We start from the raw sequence: 16,942 nt of genomic DNA, 5'->3' as shown, positions 1-16,942 counted from the left end.
GAACACTGATAGTGTAAAATGTTTTTATATAATCATTTGATAAGAAATTTTCATGTATAGTAAATTTACTAACTTTTACAATCACTACCTGAAAAGTCATATCAACTATCCTTTTTTTAGCGATTTAGTGTTTACACTATTTTGCGCATTGAAGTTCAACTCAAACTATAACAACATTTTCAATTGTAATTTGTTTGTTATATCTATCATATGGCGTTGTCAATAGAGGAGAGGATCAACTACTTGTGTTCAAAGAGTACATAGGGAAATTGAAAGCTTGTTTTTTTGTCAGCATGGGAAGCAATGATATTTGTGGTACCATTCTGAAAGGTAGAGTAAGATATCGAAAAGTATACAAGTATGCTGATTGAATTGTCTTCCAGATTTCTACAGGTATGCTTATGATGTGAACATGTTAAAGCTGTGATCAATACTTGAATTTCAATAAAGAAATATGTATCAAATCAATAGTGTTTTCTGTTCTACTGCTGCATTCTATTTCTATCATTATGCCATAATCAATTGAAACATTCAGTTCTGCCTTTTGATAACAAAATGTTCTGTTAAGATGAAAATAAAGATAAGTATAACATAGGACATTGGTTAAATCATATTAACCCTATGTTGCATACTTGTCGTCAAATAATGTTTTAAAAGGGACAATGTTAAGTCCTCTTTAGTTTTTTCAATTGGTCAAGATGTTAGCATTAACATCCATTTTATTAGAAAAATTCACATTTTGATGCATATGCCAGGAATCTAATGGAAGGAACTGGATCAACTGGGAGCAAGAAGGATTGGAATAATTGGTTCCAATCCAAAGGCAGAGAAAGGAATTGTGTAGAACCAGTGAACCAGGCATCCATGGTCTATAACTCCAAGCTTTCTTCTTCAATTATTACTCCCATGCTTCTCTACCTTGAAAACTATAGTGAATACAGTGGACTTATCCACCAATACATCAGTTTGGTAAATTTCTCCATCTATGTGATTAGTTTGCACTCTTAAAGTTGTATTAATTATAGTATGCAGCTTATAGTTGGTTCCAACAGGTGGAAAAATGGAAGAGATGACAAATCTAAGAGCACACACAGCTGGAGTGTTAAAGAAGGAGAAAATCAGAAATTTAACTAAATGTGCAACCAATGACATATTGATGATTAAGCAAATTTTATGTTAACTGCGTACTTCAAAGCTCATAGTTCAGCTTTTATATACAGATAAGGTAATATACAGACAAAATGTTCTTTCTTATACAAAATGCTGTCACATTCACATAGAATTTGGCCTCCTCTGTATAGTTAAAGAAACAAAGAGTAACAAGTTTCAGTCCTTTGCTGTACAAATGAGTTAATTCAGGAAAATTGGATTACCTTTCTGTAATTCTATGTTAAGCCATGCTTCTTGATGTTAATATCTGGTAAACTTGTATACATTTCTAGGATGTTTAAGACAACCCTTTAGTCGCTTCATTACAGTGTCAAAAGTCAGAATTTCCTTCTTGTGAGTGAAAGAATGGTGGACTCCATCAGTTTGAAGTCAATTGGCTTTGTTAAATAAGCATCCATGCCAACCTCTAGGCACTTGGCTTCGTCACATGACATTGCATGGGCTGTAAGAGCAACAATTGGAATGTGCAAGCCAGTTCCCACTTCTGATTTCCGGATTGCTTTTGTTGCCTCATAGCCATCCATCTTTGGCATCTATTTTACAAAAAAGAGAAGGAATTGGAACATGAAAGCTAAAATGCATTATGACATTGACTTTTTGTAGAAAAGAACTATTTTACATATTCTGAGGTTCTGTTTTTGTTCATAAAAAGTGATAGAAAGAAGAGACACTCCCAATAATACTGATAAGGCACCAATGACATGCAAGGGCTTCCAAATGATTACTGAACAGACCCTTTTCTGTGAATTGCATTTTATGATGGTAATTGCTTATGGTTTTTATCCTAGATCTATATTATTTAAATTGAAGCATTGTTAATATTAATATACTTCTCCTAGTTCATACCTGACAATCCATTAGGATCAAGTCATATGGAGGGAAACTGAGAATCTCATTTTGAGATGATCTTGTGTTTCTTTCCTTAGACTCCCTTCTACAATCTTCAAGACCAGGCGTGCTATTCAGAGCATCCACTGCTTGTTGTCCATCCCCTACGGCTACAACAATGGCTCCCATCTTTTCAAGCATTATGGTTGCAACCCTTTGAATTACTGGTGTATCTTCTGCAAGCAATATCCTCAGACCTTCAAGAGATTTCTTTCCACTCACTGTTCTGCTTGAGCTACTGGCCCTTCGTGTTTCACCATATTCAGAATCTTCATCTTGAGTACCTTTTGCACACAATGCTTGTTTGGTGGAGGATGATTTTGGTGTGTCATTCGCAGTGACATCGTTAGAGTTGAGGCTGCTCTGACATAACTCTTTCTTCCTAGGATTATTATCTTCCATATATCCATTTGCTAATCCAACCAAGTTATTTATCTGGTGTTGTGATGATGATTCAGATCTCACTACCTTCTCTCTTTGTTTATCTTCACTTTCACAAACAGGATTAGAACCTCCCGTTTCAGATATGTCAGAACCATCTGAGCTTGCAACATCACACTGAGTATAATCAATCTCCAGACTCTCATGCAAATAACCCTCTTTCACTGTAGCTCTTGGAGTAGTCATAATTTTCTTTTGTAGTTCATCACTTCTTTCCTTTATAATGGTTTCCAAAATATGAAGCATTTTTGTTTTGTAGAGGGGTTTGTTCACTGTCAGTGTATGTCCTTTCCTGCAAAGCTCCGTCTTTATGGTATTGGAGGAGTCATGATTTAGTATCCACACGAATTTCGCTCTCCCAAAGTATTTGTGAAGGAAATTAAGCTGTTCCTTCCATATATCTGTGCTCAAATCAAGTAGACCAATGTCAACAGCAATGACAAAAACTGGGTTCCTCAATTCCTGTATGCTCAGTAGTTTCGACTTTAAATTTTCATGCACTGAATAATTTGCATCAAAACCATTATTATGAGCTGAACTTCTAGCATGAAAGAGTACCCTAAGAATTTGTGTTAATCCATTCCATTCTGATGCCTCCATAGATATTACCCCATTTTTCTGTAACCACTTAGATGTAACAGATCGACCCATACTGCCATGGAGTGCAAGAAGTACCTGCATTGACACATTTTATTTGAAGTCCTGCTTATTATCTTTGTAGTCACTCAAAGCCAAGGTGATTCTACTCACCACTAAGCCTTTGTTAGCAAAATCTACTTGACAATGTTGTTCTGTGGCATCCAGAGGTGCACTCAGACGCAAGTATAACCGCATCAGTGTTCCTGGGCCCTCCTTTTTGACAACCTTGATTTCTCCACCCATCTTGTTAACCTACCACCACAGATTAATTGAGATGAAATGAAAATACATGCAACTAGGAGACTTGTGTCATTTTAGAAGAGAAAGAACAAATGCAAGTGAATTTAAAGACCTTGAGAACCCTTTTCAACTAAACTAAGAACATGGAACTGATATAAGTTTTATCAATTTGTGTGATGTGATTGCATGTTTGGGAAGGCAGAGATGGACACCTTTTCACTTTCATCAAGAACATGCATTATGAAATGGTTAATTGTTCTTGACTTGGTTGAAAGTTTACATATTAAGGTCTTCTTGACCCGAGTGGATGTTTACATAATAAGGTCTTACTCACCAAGGTTCTGACGATGCAAAGACCAAGACCCGTGCCTCCATGCCTGAAACGAATAAAGGTTTCATAACTCTTGAATCTTCAGTGAGTAACATATAAAAGTGTTGGAGTTCAAGTCTTAAATTATTGCTAGATATATGTTCAAATTAATTGGAAAGTTCAATGGCAATCTCATATGACTGAGATAATGAGGCCATGTTGATGTGCTAGCTAAAAAGTGATTTCTAGAAGATTTATATCTTGTCTTTGCTAAAAATTCAAGTCACTTACAGTCTAGTAGTTGATGGATCAGCTTGCTCAAAGCTTTCAAACACGGATTCCCATTTACTTGGATCAATACCTATGAAGGGGATGCATGTGAATATGAGATAGCCATATATACATGTCAAAAAAATCAATAGCCTGAAAACTTATTTCTTTTGCCACAAAAGCGATGGTTTTCAGTACTGTTTTTCCAGTCAAGTTTTTGAAACATACCACATCCTGTATCATCAACTTCAAACCAAAGTACTATTTTGTTATCTCTGTTGGAAGTCCTCTTTGCATGGTTTTCATGTTGTTTTGCTCTATTCTTCTGTGAACACCGTGATTTCTTTTGCTCTAGTGGAAAATTTGTATCATCACTGCAAGCATTTGGGTTTTCACACCATCCTCTCAGAATAATGTGACCGGCTGTAATTCATTTTAAAGAGTTAAGATTAGTCTTCTGAATGATGTGAACTCAAGTTTCCTTTTCTACAATCACTGCTGTATTGAAACTTTATATAAGAAAAAGGTTTGACTTACATAGAGTAAACTTAATGGAGTTGTTGATTAAATTTGCAAAAATTTGAACTACCCTAGCAGAATCACCTCGAACTAGCTTTGGCATATCATCTGCAACAAATTAATGCATCAGACACTTCTTGTGATGATTTTTTTTCAGTAAAATTAAACTCTTAAATCAGACAAATGAGATACATACCAGACAAGTCTAGAACAGTCTCTACATTGTGGTTAATGCACTGCACAGAAAACATATCTACCAGCCCTTCAAGTTCCCGCCCCAAATCAAATTCTGCATCTTCTAGGACCAGTTTTCCAGATTCCACCTATTTTCTATAAAATATTAGAAGTCTTTTTTGAATGAATGCAGCTTTACAGCAATGGTGAAATAATTTTGCATTAGAATTCATTTCAGTAAAAATTGATATAAGTGTGGGATTAAACGTTCTTGAACAAAAGGCTTATTATTATTAGTAGCGTATACCTTGCTTAGGTCCAGGATGTTATTAAGTAGACGAAGCAGAGCAGTTGAGCATTTTCTAATTTGAGTAACTGTTGCACATTGCTCATTTGTGAGACGGTCATCAGATATAAGAATGTCGAGTAACCCGATTACTGCTGCCATTGGTGTCCTCAATTCATGACTGTAATGCACCCAAGAAAAAGCTATTTAAGCACATTTGTGAACACACAAAAGCAAGGATTTTCTCATACATGTGAACCAAATGGCACAGACTGGTAATCTACGTCATAGGCATGTTACTAATTCTCTTTGATGGAAATGAACATGTATTTTTATTTAGAGTAGCTTGTGTACATGGTATTTATATTATTAAGAAATAGAAAGTCTAACTAAAAAAATTCTTGTGTTAGACTATATATTATGAATGGTTTGATAAGTCCAATAAACTCTTGTTAGAATAAGTTCTAAATGGATCTGATACCATATTAAGGAGTAAATTTATTTAACCTTATAAAATTAGCTTATAAGATGAGATTTGCATCCGCTTATATACTATGGAATGTCCTTATATCTAGTCAATGTAAATCTCCAACAACCTGAGATTTAAGATGTTCGTTCTCTGTTTCATATGATTTCAGATAATTAAATTTCTTTAAATTCACACTGGACTTCGAAAAAGCCAACCTCATATTTGCAAGAAATTGACTTTTATAGTTGCTTGATGCCTCTGCTTTCCTTCTTGCTTCCAGGTGGCTGATCAGTTCTGCTCTTAGTTTCATTTCCTTTGACACTCCATTTGTCAGTATCAAAATGCAAACACATCCAATGACAATAATACACAATGATGCAGATATAAGAATGACCAATGTTTTGAATGCTCTTTCATCTGCCTGCCCCATGATATGCTTTCTAGGTATGATGATTACACCCACCTGGACAAAGTTAAGTCAGTAACTTGTAAGCAAGCAACGGATGGTCAGTCAAAACAGTAGTAAAATAAATATCTGCAGAAAATTGTCGTTGAATTTATCTTTAGCGGAAATTGCACTACTTGATCATCTATGGATCATTGTAAGATCTCAAAACAAATGTTAATGTCAGATAAAAAGAACATGTACAGTGTCTTTAAATGTACCAGAGGAAGTCTCTTCAAGTTCAGGAAGAATGAGTCGATGTAATATTGCTGGGGACCTAGCTTGACATTCTCTACATGAAGTTCATGACTTTGAGGGAAATTGTTGCCATAGGTTTTCTGTAGCCACTGAGCTCCCTCTCTTATTACTTCATTTTCACAGTCAACAGCCATCTTAAGCTTAGGAGGCTTTGTAGAATTTGACAGTAGAGGTGCATTTGTGGAAGTTGCAAGTAAGTAACCCTCTTGGTTGGTCAAATACATATGACCACTGTGCAACTCAACTAGCTCTTTCATGAGCTGCCCCACACTATAAAGTGCAGTTGTGACACCCACAACTGCCACAATGCTTTTATTTGAGGAGTCCCACACTGGCAATGCCGCAGAAAGCAATGGTGAATCTGTAAACTTGCTAACAGCAACATGCCATGAAGCTACACCATCAGGTACTTGGGAGAGGCCTGCTATATTGATTGAGTCTTCTGGTGCAATTGGCATTACTTTTCCAATCTTCTCTCCACTGACTGGATCAAGAGGTTCCCGATACCAAATTGCAGACTTGTTTCCATGAATATTGATCTCCTTGTGGTCACTGGCAGCCATGGAGTAATTTGCAATATCAGAATAAATGTAAAAGGTGTTGTTTTCCTTCAGGTCTCTATGGAATGCTTGGACAAATCCATTCTTGTATTTGACAGTTATGGAATTGAGAGCTTTTTTACTGGCAAACAGTGCCCACGTCACAGCTCTCATCGCATCATACATCTGGCAAGAGTTGGAACATACTCAAACTTGTAAGTGAAAATGGAATCAAACATAAGAATAGCATAGCAGGAGTATAAACAATGAAACAAATGAACAGTTGAGTCAACCTCAACTTGGTCTGCTTGAGTGGCAAGGTTGGTGGTGTGGCTTCTGATCACATACTGAGACAGCTTAACCTGAGCAGTAGTAATTTCAGCAGTAGAATTCAAAATGTTCCACATCCTCAAGATGGGGCGTTGCAGAAGTTCATAACGCAGGTCATATGCCAAGCTATTAAGAGACTTTGTTGTATAAATCTTTGTGAAATGCCATGTGAGAAAAGTGAGCAGACCAATCAAGATGGCTAGCATGGCCTGGACAAAGCAAGACAATAATAGATTAGTCCAACAAATCGTGACATCAATCATCAATCATAGCAACACAAAGGGTCTAATCTTTCAATTACAACAGTCACTTTTAAAGCATTTCAACCATGTTGTAACTGCAGCTACAACACTCAATCAGAGACCAAAATCATAATCATATAGAGAAAAATTAACTGACCATGATTGCTAGACGAACCACAAAGACACTGTAGTAGGAGGAGAGACATTGAGTGCTGGCATACTGGAATTCCTCCTTTTCCACATCCCTGTGGAAAATCCGTCTGCCGGTTGGCGTGGTGCTTTTTTTCCAATAAGTGGCAAAACTCAAACTCTGTAATCTGTGAAAAACGTGTCTGCAGTTGGCACCCATTGGTTAGCTTGAACCAGGTGACCATACAGAAGTTTGAGAAGAAGTTTGGTGTTTGTCTTGGATCACATAAAATCACTGTTGTGTTATTTGAAACAAGCATGAGCATATAAAGTAGCAGTTGAATTAAACTGTGTTGTGTGCTTGGTTGAGAGGGGAATAGCTTTAGGCCAAATTTGATTGGATAACACTTCGTTATTTAAGTCTTCAACCTATCTAGGCTAAGATTGCGTACATCTATCCTTCCTAGACTCTCCTTAGTTGGAAGTCTTGTCACCCCTTTAACACTATCAATTATAGGTAATAAAATGTAGTAAGAAAGAAAGAAAAAAGATATGAATGAGGTGTTTAAAAGAAAGAGTTGGTGAAAGATTATTGATCCTTTGAATTATGGTGGTTGTACTTTGATGTGGTGGTAGTGTGAGTAAAAGTGAGAGAGGGGATGTGGTTTGTTTATTATTCCTTATGCTTTCCTTATCCATATTTATGCCACATTTGCCACTTCCTAAGGTTTGGCCCAATTGGAGTGTTGGCACAATTTGAACCATAAATGTGGCCATTACATTACATTAATGGGAACAAAGGCACAAAGGGAAGAACCATTGCCGAGGAACATACTCGTGTCGTGTTTGGGTTTGGATACCATGAATCGGGTGCAGTGGCGCCCACACTCTCTTTTTTCTTCAATCATTAACCTTTCGCCAGGAACTAATGTAAGGGTCAACGAATCCCAATTATCTTGTTTTCATTTCTATTTCTAATTCTATTGTTCCAATTGAAAAGTTTAAGTGGTGGTCGGAAGACATGATATTTACAATTGAGTACGAGAAATAGATATTTATGTCATTTAGTGTAAGGTTTTATGTGATATTTTGCTATTGATTTATAATGAATATTATTATTTTATTCTCAAAGTTTCAAACTTTATGATTTTGATTCTTGAGATGTGAGGTGAAAAATTACTTCTAAGTATTTGACTTAAATGATAATGTTTATTTAAATTTGAAATGTTAATTGTTTTATAACATCTGTTTGTATTGAAAAAAAGTTTTTATAAATATGCGAGAAATCAATATTTAAGAAATAATATTAATAATTTTGTATGCGAAAGGAAGTGATATGAATGATTTTTATATGTGTATCAATGTCAATCAAGATGAAATGTTATATGTTTTTATTCATTAAAACTATAGACGAGTAAGAATGATTAACCTTATTCCCAATTTTCATAATGTTAGATTGTAGATTTTCTTTCTGCGAACATAATTAACTTGTCAAAGATTTGTCAAAAAATAAAGTGTTTGACTTCCAAAAAAATTTGTTTTTGTAATATTTAAAATTTTATAACTATTACAATTAAATTCAAAATATTTTTATCTTCATTAAAGATAACGCTTTCTCTTCTTATAATAAAGTTGTATAATTTGAAACAAAAACTATAATTTTTATGTTAACTAAGGTAATCCATTAAGATAGACCTTTTAATAAAATAAAATAATTAATTTAATTAATAAAATAAAATATTAATTTAATTAAGAGTTATATTTTTATATTTATCTCTGAAATAAATGTTTTCTCTCTCTTAATGTTATTTTAAAAAAACTTTAAAAATTAATAATTACATTTTTATTAATTTTTTAAACTAATTGTATAACAATAAGATTATTATTCTCTCACTCAATTTTCTCTCTTAATATTACTTTAAACTTTGAAAATTAATATTACATTTTTTTATTAATTTATTTGTTTAACTAATTATATTACAATAAAATTATTATTTAAAAATCATTAAAATATAAATACGTGTTATTTTCAAAACAAACAATTAAACAAGAAAATATTTAAAACTAAATAATATAATATATATCTCCTAAAATATTTTATTAAAATAAAAAAAAGATTTAAATAAGAAGTATATTTGAATTTAAATAACACAAGATATATTTCATAAAATATTACATTAAAATAAATAAAATATTTAAACTGAAAATATTTTTTAAATTAAATAACACAATATATATTTAATAAAATATTTCATTATTTTTTTTCTTTTCTTTGAAATTTTTCATCTTAAAAGATAAATTTTTTATCATACGCATAAAAAATTATTTGTTAAATTTTTTTTAACGGTGAATTGATAATTCTAACAAGTTTAGGAAATGAAAAGAAAAACAAATTTGATAGGTAAGCAAAATATTTAGGAGTGTGAAATTATGAAATTACCTTCATTGTTCTTCTACCTTGCAAATTTTACCCTATCATTAACTTTTTTTTGTGATAAAAAATAGAGAAACACTTAGAAACTTTGATATTGTATTAACATCTTAGAGAGGAAGAAAGAAACTTCATCCTCTTTCTCGAAAGCTATTGCCAAGAGGTTCTCAAGAAAACACAGGAAGATTATGAATTATCATTGATAATGACGTTTGAAAAGTGGTTGTTATTGCAACTTACATTGCAACATTAGGTTCTTCAATTAAAGAAGAGATTGAGAAATATTTCACCAGGTTCAATGATGCTAATATTTTGGTTCAAAGTTTAAGTGATCTTAAACGAGAACATTTAAAGTCGATTTCATTTGTTTGTAGTGAGATAAATATTTTATAATTAGTTATTTTGTTATCCTCTAAATTTTAATTAATATTATCTAATCTTTAAAGTTTATATATTTTTTTTTCGATCTCAAGTATCACAAGTAAATATTGATGTCATTTTCGTCTAAGGTTATGAATAATTTGATTGAATCTCTTTATTTATTGATTATACTCTATAATTGACTTGTTAAATAAGTTACATTCCCTTTTAATAAGTGATGAGACTAACTAACATTACACAATCTCCAAACCTTGAACCGAATTAAGCGAAAAGACTTAAAAAACACATTATTCAACTTTTGGATATCTGACCTATCTCTCTTAATATTTATTGGAAACAAAGATTTTTTTTTATAAGAACAGAAACAAAGAAAAAACATTCCTACCAAATTAATCTTTGCATGATAAGGTAAATAGTACAAAACATCCTAATGAATGTTTATTTTATTCATTCAATGTCATTTGCGTATTTAAATTTGGTGTACAAGCAGTGACTTATTTATAATTTGAACAAGACATTTTGAGTTTTAGCTGGTTGGTTGGTCAAATAACACATGCCTTTGGATGTGTCTGTGTCGGTTTTGCAATAGAAGCTTTTGGTGGCAAATCAAACACAAAAATCAGAAGAACAACTACAATTCCACTAGCCTAATGTCTTGCCTATTCAAAGCATAAACTATGGTAAAAAAATAAATGAAAAAAGCTAAACCACATAATAGCCAAAGCACAAAAGTTTGCATTTTCTTCATACTTTCAGCAAAAAGTTAGAAAATAAGTTATTGAGAGTTTAATGTCAATATGGCTCACAATTATTGTTCATGTAATACTTTTCTTTTTCTTTTTAAATTGGCATATTAATTTGATCTCCCACTAAATTTATACAAATTTTTTTATTTTTAATGACTTTTTTATATTTTGGTTTCTCATAAAATTTTTATTTATGTTTTTATCGTTTATTGATATTCTTTAAATAATGAGTTGTATATTGTTACAAAGTGGACTTTAAGCCTAACTCAACCCCATAAAATCGGTTCATGCGGTTGAGGTTTGCACCCACTTATATACAATGAAATGTTTTTATTTCTAGTCGATGTGGGATTTCCATCACACCCCTCACACCGAGAGTGATAAATAGAAGCTCGTGCGTGAGATAACATATTATGGGTGGTGGCCTGATAAATCCAACAAACACTCGCTAGGATATGCTCAAAATGGCTCTGATACCATGTTACAAAGTGGACTTTAAACCTAACTCAACCCCATAAAACCAGTTCATTTAAGGAAAAAAGAAAAAAAAAATCAATCTATTTGGAGTTAGAGTTTTCATATATATTTTCTCCATATTTCCTAGTTAATTGTGATATTTTTGAAAGTTATTCAAAGGATATGTCTTGAGCAAATAGGAAAGTTCATCAATCTTTCTTTATATGCTTCTACATATTTTGTTTCTAAATATATATTTCAGTATTGATTTCATTTTGTTTGAGAGTATAGTTTCATCTATTTTTGTTATTCTAAGCTTTGATTATTACAATAATTATGTTTTGACCTTTCTCTAATTGATAAATTGGATATGCTTTGAAGTCTAGATAATTTATTTAGTTAATTGATGCTTTATTAAATCCTTTCTAAAAATTTAACATGTTAAATGTGTTCTTTTAAAAAACAAAATTCTTTTGCTCATTATATTTAAAGTTAGCTTTCTACAACTTTTTTTGAGTTATGGTTTTATAAGTTGATGAGATGAATAATTTGGTGTGATTTTATTATAAGTGAATTTTAAATTTAACTCAATCTTATGCAATCAATCCATAAAATAAGATTTACACCCGCTTTTATATTATAAAAATTATTTAATTTATTATAGTATATAAGTGGGTGTAAACTTCACCTTATGAATCCGTTTTATAAAGTTGTGTTTGACTTAAGGATTATGTTGAAGATTGCACATCTTGTATATTATAGTATTGTACTGGTTACAGCCGAGTGAGCCACGTCACTAGGTATCAGTAGTCGACCGACCAGACAAATTGATTATACTAATAGAGAATAAAAAGATATGTGATAAATAAGTTAATATGTTATAAATCCGGTAAACATTAATACTGACTTATTAAAAATGCGTATTAAATACGATTCATAAACGAAATAGTTCACTATTAGCACTATAAATAGGCATGGTTATACTAGGGTAAGTTACCGTTTTATCCATATCATTCACTCTTATACATACAGAACACTTACTTGATCGTCATAAAACCTTTTGCAGGTTTACTCGTACCAGAGAGTGAATACAGGAAGGAGAAGAAGAATGAAGAACGACCGAGAGACAAAAGACAATTGTTCAAATCGGTATCTATACTATTTAGGTTCAATACAAATACAATTGTATAAATGAGATTATAAACTAGTTTTATAAATTTGAGTTAAAAGTTAAATTCTTAATAGAATAATCTCAAAAGTAAAGGAGAGAACAAAAGTTTTGAAAGTATTGTTTACAAATGCAAGCTAAAAAGATAAAACATGTGTATTGTATTTTTTGTTTTTTGTTAATCGGTGGTAGCTGGTAACCAAAACATGATGTAATTCTTATCATGAATATAAAATCACATGAGATAACCACAACAAGAAACTTTAGCTGATATAATGTGAGAACAGAAACCATAAATTTGGTCCTGAAGAACACAGCTTTGTGCTCCAACTCACTATTCCATAGAAACCCTATTTTAGTGTTCGTACAGAACTTGGAAATATAATATGAATTGAAGCACTACCTGAGATGAGGGTTATGATCTGTAATGGTTTATAGTGGGAGAAAAATGACACCCTCCATAGTATTCCATTTCCATTGCATAGTAAAAAAAGAGAAGATATCAAGAACCAAATCATGAAGATCATACACAAACACTATTGGCATTATACTAGAAACAAGTTGTGCACATTTTCATTTTTTTACATGCTCAAAACTCTGCTACTTGCAATTCTTTGTTCCCTCAAATAGTTCCATGATTGTGATAATGTAGTTCTCAACTTGGGTCCTTCTTCTGTATTTTACAAAAGAGACAAATGAAGTTGTGGCTTGGAAGTTAGGACAATGACATGTAGATATAATGCATTTTTCCAAGTTGGATGTGTAATACTCTTTAATTTACTATCACTGATACTCAAACATATTGGGAGTAAATAATCAAAGATATGCAAAATCTTTGGTCACTAAGAGTGTGGACAAAGGTGTCACATTCAACTCAAATTTTGAACTTCTATTCCTTCATTTGAACGTAGATACCAATTGTTCAGGGTAAACTACAAGAAAATCATGAAATAAAAACCAATTTGTAGAAATCAAAATAATTAGTTGCAATAGTAATTAAATTAGAGACCATTTTAAAAACTAAAAATGAATTTGGTTTTTAAATTAGTTTATATTATTTTCTATTATTGTTAAATAGTTTCTAAATTGGTATCTAATTAGCAACCAAAGTTTTTGCTACCAGATTTAGAAACTAAATAATTGGTAGTTAAAACCTTAGTTGCTAATTAGATACCAATTTAGAAACTATTTAACAATAATAGAAAATAATAGAAACCAATTTTTTTGTTAGTTTTTAAAATGGTCTCAATTTTAATTTCTATTGTAACTAATTATTTTAGTCTCTAAAAATTGATTTATATTTTATGGTTTTCTCGTAGTGGAATTGCATGGTTTGAGGTGGAAATTTTAGGAATCTATTTTATTTTGCATATCAGCAGTGAAAAAAAAATAATCTTGTTTTTTTACTCTTAGACAACTTTAATAACAATCATACATTTAAATGATAGTGTTGCAGTACTAGTGATACAGAATATTTCTGATTATCACAGTAAAATTATTATGCGATCTCAATGAATATAAAAAATAAATATTCACAAGTTTTTATTAAAAAAAGTATTTTTATTTTATTGAGTAATCAGAATTTATAGTACCATTTGTGTCACTGTTATTTGATTTTTTTTTATAAATAAAAATGATTAGGCATTCTCCACATGAAAAATACATAGTTAAACATATTTTAAAATTTACTATGAATTTTTTTATGAAATTTTATTGTGAATTTTGTTTCACATGAAAACTACATGTGAATAAAGTTTTTGGAAATTTTCTTGTAAATTTTAAACTACAGAAAATAATAATAGAGAACTTCTTTCTTACATAATTTTATAAGAAATCTACATAAAAACCCTAGAAAATATATATAAAAAAACTATATTAGTATTTCAATGTAATCCTAATATTTCTATTTTTAATTAATTTATTATATGGTTGAGGGGATGTCATATCACACAATAGGGTTTATAATTGCAAGTAGTTCATCATATCCATAGGAGTTGGGTAATGATTTTGACTTTTGATCAAGATAGTTATGGTATACTTATCCTCTATTTAAAATAATACAATTACCTAACATATTTACCTTTTAAGATTAAATTATAAATTTTTTTATATTTTTTTTCTATTTTTTTTCATCTTATTCTTCATATTTTAAAAAGTTTAAATTCTTGTAATATTAAAATTTATTTTATCATGATTTAATTAAACCCTAGATCTAATAAATTAATTAGATTAAGATATCATTAAAAAATAATTTAATTAAATTATAAAAAAAAGAAATAAATGTACTTAAAATTAAAAAACTTAAATCAAAATCCTTATTTTTTTAAAAGGATGAAACTAAAACTATAAAAAATCGAAATTTCAAATAAAAATTAAAGTTGACCAAAATTGTAGTTTAGTTTATTCAAAACCAATTGTCAACTATTGCTTTAACTCATTTAGGATGATGAGTTGGAATTCCTATAATGATATTAAAATTAACATCTTTTACTTTGTAATAGGATGCTTATATTGAACTCCACTCACATTTTTAACAAACTTTTATTCTATATAAATAAAAGCAATGGATATGTTTTATAAAAAAAAAAAGAGTCAAAAGTACTTAATTTGAAAATTATTAAATATAAATTAATTTTATATAAAAAAATAATTAATTATTATATTGATTAAATTAAATATTATTTTATAGATTAAAAAATTATTGATATCTAATTTATTTTATTATTAATTAAATGATTTTTAGTTTGATATTTAATTAGATAACAAAATTTTAGTTGTAGTTGATAAATAAAACCTTGGTAACTAAATATCAGTTTAAAAACTATTTATTAATAATATAAACTAATTTAAATATCAATAGTTTTTAATTTATAAAATAATATATAATTTAGTCAATATAATAAATAATTATTTTTATTTATAAATTTAATTTTTATTTAATGATTTTTTTATAATATATATATATATATATATATATATATATATATATATATATGATACATGATAGATGAGATTAAGAAAATCCTTTATAAAAAAAATATGCTCTGAAATTGAGAGTTTGACATACATTTAAAAGGAGTAGTGCAAGTAACACACTTCTCTTACTAATATAGTACAGAATGTGTTAGTAGAACATGCAAATTAAAAGATCTTATGTAAATAACATTTTATAAGTTTAGGTTTTAAGAATGAGTATATATATTTAAAAGTTCTAAAGGTTATATTCAATGTAAAATGAGCTTGCTTTGTATTTATTTAAAATATAAAACTTTTAATTTCTCTTTATGAAGTTGTTTTTAATTTTTTTAATTATAACACAAATTAGAAGATAATAAGTTATAGAACAAAATATGATCTTGTTAGATTTTGGTTTTGAGTAAGTTTTTTTTTTCTTCATGTCTATTATTTCTTATTTTTATTGTTGTGTGCGTGTATAATTTATGTGCTTGTAAGTAAGATTTGAGTCAAATAAATGAATTTTAGTCAATTTAGAATGTGATATGTTTGATTTTTGAGTCACACATCTTAAGTAGCAAATTATAACTTTCTTAATTTTTTAAAATTTTTTGGAGCAATTTCTTGATGAATATAAGAATTAATTAAAGTGAAACTAACTCGATTTACTAATTTGGAAAGAAATTGATAATTGAAAGAATAAAACTTTCAAATCATATAATGAATACTTGTGGATTTAAATTTAATTTTGTTGTTAAACTGATATTTGAATTATTTAAGTCATGTTACCATGATGAAATGATAAGTATTATTATAAAGGATTGTCTATAATGAATATAATGAAAATTAAGTATGCATTGTATTGTATTTGATTTATGATGTATTTAGTTTATGTAAATCCTTTTGTTTGATAATATGTGTTAGTTTGAAGTAAGTTATTTCTGAGATATTTGAAGTTAATTTTGAGATGTAATGTTGTTTTACAAGATTTAGTACATTGCTGACACAAGAAGCATTATCGGAATACTTTGAGTGAGAGATGTCATATTAATTACTTTTTCTATGTAGTTTTGATTTCTAGGGTGATATAAGTTTGTTTACCAATTCTCTTTCATCTAAAAGTTTAAAGGATCAAGCCTTTTAATGACACTAAAACATTGATATATTAAGACTCAAGAAATAATTAGACATTTTAGGAAAAAAAAAAGCTAAGACAATGTTCCCTCTTTTGAAAGAATTATACTTATCAATTATCTTCATAAACTCTTTTTTTTTTAAAGAAAATTTTATTAATATATTTTGTATCTATATGGACAAAGAGGGGCCTAGATAGTATCTTGAATTGGTTATACAATTATTGATGTGTCGGTAATCTCCTTGCCCCTTCCTTCAAGTTTCCTCCTTTTGTTATCGCCTAAACCTTAAACCCTAAAGGTATTTGACGTTCAAGTAAGTA

General features: G+C 29.9%; 1 protein-coding gene across 1 annotated transcript; it reads right to left on the bottom strand.

Moving 5' to 3' along the window:
* Positions 1–1,125: 1,125 nt before the first annotated feature.
* On the bottom strand, positions 1,126–7,980 carry LOC137808481 (histidine kinase 1). The gene is made up of 13 exons (XM_068609617.2): positions 7,378–7,980; positions 6,942–7,187; positions 6,073–6,834; positions 5,622–5,869; positions 4,959–5,118; positions 4,674–4,800; positions 4,496–4,585; positions 4,187–4,381; positions 3,980–4,049; positions 3,713–3,755; positions 3,250–3,390; positions 2,017–3,174; positions 1,126–1,703 (listed from the first exon to the last, which is right to left on the bottom strand). Exons 1-13 carry the CDS (start codon positions 7,567–7,569, stop codon positions 1,488–1,490), a joined length of 3,648 nt encoding a protein of 1,215 aa, XP_068465718.1. The 5' UTR covers positions 7,570–7,980; the 3' UTR covers positions 1,126–1,487.
* Positions 7,981–16,942: the final 8,962 nt, after the last annotated feature.

This window comes from Phaseolus vulgaris, chromosome 3 (genome assembly GCF_051622355.1).
Source record: "Phaseolus vulgaris cultivar YP4 chromosome 3, ASM5162235v1, whole genome shotgun sequence".
Classification (NCBI taxonomy): Eukaryota; Viridiplantae; Streptophyta; class Magnoliopsida; order Fabales; family Fabaceae; genus Phaseolus; species Phaseolus vulgaris.
The sequence above is the reverse complement of the archived record's forward strand: the minus strand, read 5'-3'. Positions and strand labels throughout refer to the sequence as shown.